Source organism: Anomalospiza imberbis, chromosome 4, assembly GCF_031753505.1.
Source record: "Anomalospiza imberbis isolate Cuckoo-Finch-1a 21T00152 chromosome 4, ASM3175350v1, whole genome shotgun sequence".
NCBI lineage: Eukaryota > Metazoa > Chordata > Aves > Passeriformes > Viduidae > Anomalospiza > Anomalospiza imberbis.
The window spans coordinates 49,146,954-49,155,831 of record NC_089684.1 but is presented as its reverse complement, the minus strand read 5'-3'; the positions used below and the strand labels follow the sequence as shown (position 1 = coordinate 49,155,831).

Sequence of the window (8,878 nt, the reverse complement as noted above, 5' to 3'; positions counted from 1 at the left end):
ATACATATGGTGTGTGAGAGTGAGCAAGCTCTCTGTAAATGTTTGGAAGGAGCATCTGTCAGACAATAAAACTTACAAGAAAACATGTTTCTCATTTAAAGAGTATTCACTAGAACTATTTCAGTGTTGGAATCAGTTCATTTGTATAGCTTGGAGGCATTAATAAGAGCAAAGAACTGCAAAGGCACCAGAAAACTCAAACTGTTACTAAGAATCCAAGGTATTTTTAAAAAGCATTTTGTCTTTTCGGCATCTCAGTCTTCTGATAAGGAATCTGAACCAGCTGACAGACAGGAAACTTCTGCTAGTCCCTCCAGAGGGATTGCAAACAAGAAGATGGCACGATTTTTGCAAACCTGGAAAGTCTAAAGATTGCAATAATTGTTGGACCAAAGGGACCCTCTTCAGGCATAAATAGCAAGACTCCTACTGTCTTCTCTTGCAGACCAACTCAGCTGCCAGCAAAAGCAGGTGCTCTCCCCCTACCAGTGCTCCAGAGGAATATTTAGTGAGTATTCATAGCTATTTTTACAAACTAATATATTATTAGTGATTTACTTAAGATTGTATAGTTTTCTCAAAGGACAAAGACATTTAAAAATCAGTTTAAGGCTGTTATTTTAAACAATTGGTGGAGTTCAACAGTCTGATGCAATTACCATGTTAATTTAAAAACAAAATTTGCACAACCTATGACAGTAACTGTAAAAAAGTACTGATTTTTTAAAACTGTGTCATTTAAACAATCTAAAGGAATTACAATGTTTTGAATTCACATTATGACAGCAAAGTAATTTATATAAATATGAAATCTATTTGACTTTAAATGTTATGCTATAAAACAGCCTCTGTAGAACACAAATTTAAAATAAATCATTTCTTTTGGCAAAGTAACCTGCAATTTAATCTTTAGAAGAATAAATATACCACTAATGTTTTCCATAGAAACAGTTGCTACTCTAATTAAAACAAGATGTGACTCTAATCAGATTTCAAAAGAAAATCAGAAACAGATTTTTCTCTGAGGTAGTACTATGGACAAGGATACGATATTTTAATTTTCATTTTTATTAGAAACACTTGTCCCAGGTAAAGTTACAGGTTTGTAGTATATACCATGGAAATAACAAATCTGAAAGCATTATAGTAATGTTTTCAGAAGCACGGCAATTTTTAGTGTTTCAGATATCTGCTTTCTCTTTGGTTATAACTTATGCCACATTACATTTTATTAGGTAACTGTTATTAATTTTTGAGTTTAGAATGACTAATATGGCTAACACTTTTTTTCTTTCTTTTCGTGTGGAAGGGAATGGAAAACCTGATGTTTGTCTACTGGTCCTGTAAAGTTATCTGGACAGTTCTTGTAACAATACTGGGTTATGCCAGCAGCCTGCCTGTGGGGGAGGATGCTCTTTGCACAGCAGAGGAACTTGCTAAGTACAGGATAATCTTCACAGGGAAATGGAGTCAAACTGCTTTCCCTAAGCAGTATCCACTCTACAGGCCCCCAGCACAGTGGTCATCCTTGCTAGGTAAGTGAAGTATGCACAGTACTAAGAGCAGATAAGCCTCTTGACCTCTGTGGTCTTTTTTTCCTTAATAGTTATGTAAGATAAGTAATGAAAAAGGAAAAAAAAAAGCCAAAGTTATTAAGAATGAAATGCAGATATTGAAGTATCCACAATGTTCTCAAACATCTCCAACTGTTTTCAATTGACTTCTGTTTTCAATTGGCTGCAGCTGAAAGAAGCAGCGATAAGCCAAATGTTTTAGTGTTCACTCAATTTTATACACATTTTTTTTAACCTCAGAAATAAAAAAGAGCAAATGAAGAAATAGGGACATTCTAAATCAGACTTTTATGTCATGCCATGTATTCACTCAAATAGGTGTTACTCATAGCTCTGACTACAGCATGTGGAAAAAAAATGAATATGCCAGCAATGGTGTACGTGATTTTGCTGAAAAGGGTGAAGCATGGGCACTAATGAAAGAAATAGAAGAAGCTGGAGAAAAAATTCAGAGTGTACATGGAATCTTCTCTGCTCCCGCAATTTCCAGTGGCACAGGACAAACTTCAACTGAATTAGAAGTGCATCTAAGACATCCCTTAGTAAGTAAATGTACATACTCATTTCAAAAGTTTATTTTATGTTACCAGCAACCAAAATTAAATATTTGAGTTCTCACTTGTAGAAACAACATAATGAAAATTACTAAAAAGCATGTCACAATGCAGGGAGCACTGTACAGCTTCTATAAAGTAGAAGAGCAAAATGACATTATTTCAAGAACTTTAAGTGAAAATTACTATAAGCAGGACTGAAGCTTTCCAAAGCAAGTGATGCAATCCTGATGGATCATTTTGTTTCATTAGGTTTCATTTGTTGTACGAATTGTTCCAAGCCCCGACTGGTTTGTGGGTATTGACAGCCTAAATCTCTGTGAAGGAGACCACTGGATGGATGAAGTATCAGTAGATCTATTCCCATATGATGCTGGAACTGACAGTGGATTCACATTTTCCTCCCCAAACTTTGCCACTATTCCACAGGACACAGTTACAGAGGTAGGTGCATGGACAGAGTTTAGCACTTCATACTGATATGTTTTGAGTCTTCCCTTTAAAAGATAACTAGTCTAAAACTGTGAAACTGATTCAAGTATTTGAGAGGGCTGATGCTCTCTATATATGGATTTATTGTACAACTGATAAACATACTGCTTTTGTTTATTTTCTGTATCTTTGAAATTTATTTAGGCAAATGTAAATGGTTCATGAGAATTTGTCTCTACATTTTCTGGAAAAGCTGACAATTTTTGCAGATGATATTTAACAATCCTTAAACGTGCCAGGAAAACGAAAATACAAAAGTCCTGACATCACCAAATGTGAATCTAACCGGGAAAATTCTTAGTAGTGAATACTACTGCGAGGATGAGTTTTCAGTTGAAAGCACTGCTGAAACCTGAAACTGCTACATTTGAGGGAAAGGACCTAAAGGAAAGCAGAGAACTTCACTGTGGTGACACTGCTTTCAACCCCTTTTGCTCATTTCATCCCCTCTATGCCCCATACTTCGCTTTTGCCATTTAAGTGGTGGCAAATGAAGGATTTTGATTCAAATAGTATGAATATTATAAGTATTCACTTAATCTTTTCTTAAAGGTGAGTTTTTCTAGCAACAAATGCTGTGCTAAAGAGTAATGAGGAAAGGAAGAGAGAAGCATTTGGCCTCTAATATCCATATGACAGCTCCTATAGCATACCTAACAGTATTGTTTAATACTCATATATTCTTCTTGTAATAACATCCAGTCCCTTCTCTCAAATCTTTTCATATATTGCTGTGTTTGCAGGACCTCCTACCAGAGTCCTGTAACCAGTCAAGTATCCTGCACTAAAAATTCTGGGCTGATCAGCATTGTTATGTGAACCGAGGTTCATAGAAACTGGTTGTATGCAAATTATTTGCCAAAAAGTATTAGCATGATTTACAAACATGATTTTAAAGTTACCTTCTTAGGTTTTTTTAATATTTCCCTTTTTATTCCACAGATCACATGTTCCTCTCCAAGTCACCCAGCAAACTCATTTTATTATCCCAAACTCAAAATTTTGCCACCAATAGCTCAAGTAACAATGGTGAAATTAAAGAAAAGCCAGCTAGGTCTTTCTGCACCTTTTATTAATCTTCCAGCTAAAAGCAATGAAATAATAGACACTGTCTCAGGTAAGTGATTAGTAGATGTTCTCAATTCTGTTATTTCAATTCACTCAGAAGTATGTGGAAATCTGGCAGGTGATGTGGATGAGACAGGTGATCAGGCAGAATATTCTCCTATCTGCATAGGAATCGTTTCAGACTCACAAATGGGAAACAAAACAAGCCAGTCAACATAAAAGAATTCCTGAAAGAATAAATAAGGGATTGCATATTTCAGCTGTGGTTCAAAGGACTGGGCTATATCCAGAGTAAGAGCTACCCAAGCCTTTGTATCAGTGCAGCTCAGTGAATTTTATAAGAAACAAATGACACTCAATCAGAATCAGCATTCCCAAACTTTTTGCAACTTTGAAGTAAATATTTATCCTTAAGGTTTTACATGACAATGAAGCCAAGAACCATTATTGTTGTCTCTTTCTGGGTCAGAGCTTGGCAGTTATGTGCAATTAAATTCAAATAATTTGATTGATTTGGACATATTTTCAATAGAAACAAAAATCCTGATAACAAAAATAAAGTTGTCTCTCATTTTAATTTTCTCAAAAATATTAGCTAATAATCTTGAATAGGTAGGAAGACATACAAACTACTGACTCAAGTCAATCATAAGGGTGATTTTCAAATCTCTGAATGAATATACTTAGATTATTGACACAATATTTGCTCCAAGGGAGTAATGCATTCCCAAAAGAATTGCCACGTTCCGGGAGCTTCTCCAGAATGTCTGGAGATGGCATGTTTCTAGCACTGTGCTGGTCACCTTACAACCACTAAAATACAGCTCATTCTCTGCTCAGTTAATGTGTTATTTATAATTTAATAAATGTACTTATCAATTTATAGTGGTTTAATGTATTTCTGTTAGTAAACAAGACATATCCAAAGTGAGAGTTACACATCTCATTTACAGTTATATGTCCTTCCCTTAAGATTTGAAAGGAACATTTGGCACTGTTCATGATATAAATTTAAAACTGCATTTAAAGTATGGCATTTCAAAAATAATTTTTAATCACAAATCCCCACTGTCTTGTATATGAACCAGTAAATTACTCTGTTTAAAAACTTATTCCAGAATCAAAAGGGCAGATTTAATTACCAGAGGTCAAGCAGTGTCCCTCATTCCCTCTAGAAACATAGGAATGAGTGATGACAGCAGAAGTGGTGAGCTCACTGTAATACCAAAAATTTATACCAGGTGTCACACGTTTAGTGTGGCTTTTAAAGATGGGCTTGTGCACACCTCTTTTACCCACAAATGCTTTAACAGGCAGTTTTGATGCCACTTCCTGTGACAAACAGTATTTTAATTTAACCTGCTAAGGAATATTCACCTACTTTTTATGATTTTTGTTTTAGATAGAAGCATACATTATGGATAGTACTTCAGAGTTTCTAACTTCTTTTCTTGCATCAAATGAAAACTACATTGAAAATCCTTCTAGCATTAGAAAGCTTCTAGTGACAGAATATCCTTATTGGCAAGGGAAGAGTAGGGTACACACCAAAAAATAGCAAGATGATTTAATGATAAAAAATGGGACTTTATTTCTGAAGCAAATTGGAGTAAAAGAAAAATGGAATTTGATATGAACAAATCTAGGAACAATTGGTGCCTGCAAATAAATATAAATATACCTAAATAAACCAGGGAAAAGCTTTAATCTCAGTGGTTTAGTTAGCCATGCAAAGGAAAATGAAATTATAAAAACTGACAGTAAACATTTTTTAATTCAATCTTTCGAGTACAATCATTTTAAGCTTAGTTTTCATTTAAGGAATTGTGTATTTTCATTCAAGACATAATATACTTCAGTACTGATACAATACCTCAGACAGGCTCTAGACTGCTCTAACAATAATACCGATGAGTTTAGGAGCTGAAACCAGACTTTTTCTTTAATTAATGAGACAACATATCGATTTGATTGATATCACATGTATTTTGTGTAAGAAAGGATGCTGTTTGATGATCATTCCTTGATGCTTTTCCAGCTGAGTATTTGACTTAAGTACAACTTGATGTAAAGTTACCTCTTTGCTGTGTGTATTGCAGAAACACCCCTGGACTGTGAGGTTTCACAATGGTCTTCCTGGGGGCTCTGCAGAGGGGTTTGCAGAGAAACAGGGACCAAGATCAGAACTCGTTTTGTACTTCTTCAGCCTGCCAATAATGGAATGCCTTGTCCAAACCTGGATGAAGAAACAGGATGTGAACCAGAAAATTGTGTCTGAAATAAAGGAAAGATAATAATTAAGATAATTTAAAAGCAGGATAAGTTTAAATCTAAACTACACATTGATCAATGTTCTTTATAATTTGGATACGCTGCACGATTTTGCTGAAAAGCTGCATTAGAGTGGTTTGGAAAGTTTTTAGTTAATATCAAGATTTGGGGGGGTTAAATTTCTAAGATGTAGTAGGACAACAGTACTGGATAATTTACAGACCAAAAACCCCCAAATAGAGCCTTCCTCCAAATACACTGTAAGTTCTTGGAGTACCCTCTAGTGGCAGAAAAGAAGACATTTAGAAAGATTGTACTTCACATTTTTACTTCACAGTAAAAATCTTTCAATCACAAAATCTAAACTAATAACCTCCTTAAATATTGTAATTTGTTTATCTGTAGCTATTTATACCTAGAAAATAGTTTTTTCCTCTAAATTATGTTTTTATAATTTATTGGCATTTTTGTTTTCTTTCTAACCTTGCTTAATGTGCACTTCTTCAGAAACTACTTAAAAAAGTCAGAGTGACCAGATGTTTGCAGTCTGGTTAAGACAATAATGGAACTGAGTAAACTTGTCTTGAGACTTTTGAATATATGAAAAAGTCTTTTTCTTCCTCAAAAGTGAGAAGAGTAACTGCCGTGAGGACACTTAGCCAACAAAATTACTAGAAAAAAAAATCTGAAGTGATGTAGAAAACATCTGAGCTGGATTAAAAGTGTTAGCTGAGATTCAAAACCGGCTTTTTGGTGTGTGTCGTTCATGAGACACCTTTAATCTCAAAGTTAAAACTGTTGACTATAACATAAATTATATCATTAACCTTATATATGCAGAAAATGTTTCCATGTTTCTTTATATGTGTTTGCTGCTATTTGTGTATATATTACCTAGAATTAAGGCATGCACGACTCTAACAAAACACATATCAGAACCTGTTCCTGACTGCAAGTTTTAATGCTCAAATAACTTATAAAATGGACGTAACATATGGCTTATGAAGAGCTGTGGCTACCAACTAGGAAAAGAATTTTGGACTAATACTTATTCAATAGAAAAAGTTTAAAGTCAGCACACAAAACTTTTACAGCACACTGCAATTTTACAAATATACAGCACAGGTATTGAACAGGAGAGTTGATTTGAGTAGGTTCTTTCCGGAATATGCCAAATACAAGATAATTTCTCTTGTCCTTAAAGGAGCACACTGTATTCTCCATAGGTCCGAAACATTTAAACATTTCTCTGTATTTTTTTTTCCAGGAGAGATATCTTGCAAAGACACAAATAAATTTGAAACTTTATTAGACTAGACTTCATGGTCCTGCAAATGCTGATAAACACACAGTTGTTGGAACTAAGTGTAGGAATTTCTGCTCTTCTCTCATTCTCCAGATTCCCACTGTTGTCTGTTGTTCAAAATTGTCCCACTTACTCCTGTTATCATACCTATTTTTTTTAAGTTCCCCCTATTTCCACTCTACAATGGGAATAGTGTTACTACACTATTCTGTGTTTAGTTCATTGTCAGTATTTTTCTTTCTTTTTATATTAGTTTTAATAATTCTGTGTTTTCTGTTACACTTACTTACTACCTGTTTACATATTTACCATTATATCAGAAAGCATAAGCATATATTGTAGTATATATTTAAGTATTCTCAGAGGGTAGGAGCTAATTTCAAATTGATTGTCAAGAGACAAATTAAGCTCAATCAAGATTTTGGGCAGATATCAGATGCAATTCTAAATTATGCCTTAGGGGAAAAAATCAAAACCTGCAAGGTATCCTTTGAGGTACTTTCCTGGAAGTTCTCTAAACACTATAGTTTTTCTTCTTCACATGCCCACAATAAATAAAGGCCCAGGCCCAGTAAAAGAATACCTGCATTTGCATTAACATGACCTGAAACTGGGATTTCAGTCCTACAAGATTTAATTTGAGTGGAGGAGTCCCAGTGTTTGCTCAAACTCCTGGAGACAAAAGTTTTCCAAAGGATACTGAAGGAGAAAGGATGAGATAAGGACATGGAGTAGAAAGAGTAGAAACCAACACACCTCAGAAAACTCCAGTCAGTGATACGTAACTTTACTGTCTTAGGGTGTTTACATACATGAATATTCACTGCATCTTCCTTACAAACCAGAAGTTTCCTATGCAGCCAGTTACCTGGATATGGGGTTTTTTGTAAGATGTAAATTCAGCAGACCTTGGTAAATATATTCTTTGAGGATGCCCCTGTGCCTGTGTATTGCTTGGCCATAAATATAATTCCAGGTATTCCCTTTGAAACCACAGGGATGGAGCCATTACCTGGCAAGACTGTGGATACAGTGAATGAAATGCATTCTAGTGATGGAGCACATTTCTCATCGTATTTATCTATTAAGCTGATTAGTGATGTGCATTATCCCTGCACAGATACTGCTAGGACTTTGTAGCTTCAGCAGCCTTGGAATTCTCTTAAAAATTCTGGGACCAGGAAGAAACACAGAGAAGCTCTTCCTTCCTTTTCCCTTGTATCTCATGTTACAGACGGTTGGCAGCCAAGATGCTGAGGTCCTATATACATGACATTTAGGGAAGGAAATAGGCAAATTAATTCCTGGCTTAAGCTAATCTCAGAAAGCATTTTGGAAAGAAGCTTGAAATGGATTTGTAAAGACAATTCTTTTCAAGAATATCTTATGGAAAGAATCAGTTTGGATGCCTTGGCAGATGTTCCCGCAGAATGAAAGATGCGGTTAATGGTAAAGTGTAGCAACAAAAAAGTCACCACAGAATTAAACTGTGGTCCTACAAAAATCCACACGAAATTAAGTTCCTATAATTGAATAAGTGTGAAAACAAAAGATCTGAGAGTATCTGATGCTATTCAAGGCAAAAAGCTTCATTTCATTATATTCCCAGTCCC

The 8,878-nt window shown here is 35.0% G+C and overlaps 1 protein-coding gene across 1 annotated transcript; it reads left to right on the top strand.

Moving 5' to 3' along the window:
• Nucleotides 1–369: 369 nt before the first annotated feature.
• Nucleotides 370–6,177, top strand: SPON2 (spondin 2). The gene is made up of 6 exons (XM_068188441.1): nt 370–508; nt 1,310–1,535; nt 1,893–2,116; nt 2,381–2,572; nt 3,563–3,737; nt 5,788–6,177. Exons 2-6 carry the CDS (start codon nt 1,313–1,315, stop codon nt 5,964–5,966), a joined length of 993 nt encoding a protein of 330 aa, XP_068044542.1. The 5' UTR covers nt 370–508; nt 1,310–1,312; the 3' UTR covers nt 5,967–6,177.
• The last annotated feature ends 2,701 nt before the right edge of the window (nt 6,178–8,878 follow it).

Bases quoted from the DNA above. Each gene is read 5' to 3' on its own strand.
- SPON2 (XM_068188441.1), top strand. From the start codon at position 1,313: ATGGAAAACCTGATGTTTGTCTACTGGTCCTGTAAAGTTATCTGGACA. The intron at 1,536-1,892 runs GTAAGTGAAGTA...TCACTCAAATAG, and splicing joins ACAGTGGTCATCCTTGCTAG to GTGTTACTCATAGCTCTGAC. The intron at 3,738-5,787 runs GTAAGTGATTAG...TGTGTATTGCAG, and splicing joins AATAATAGACACTGTCTCAG to AAACACCCCTGGACTGTGAG.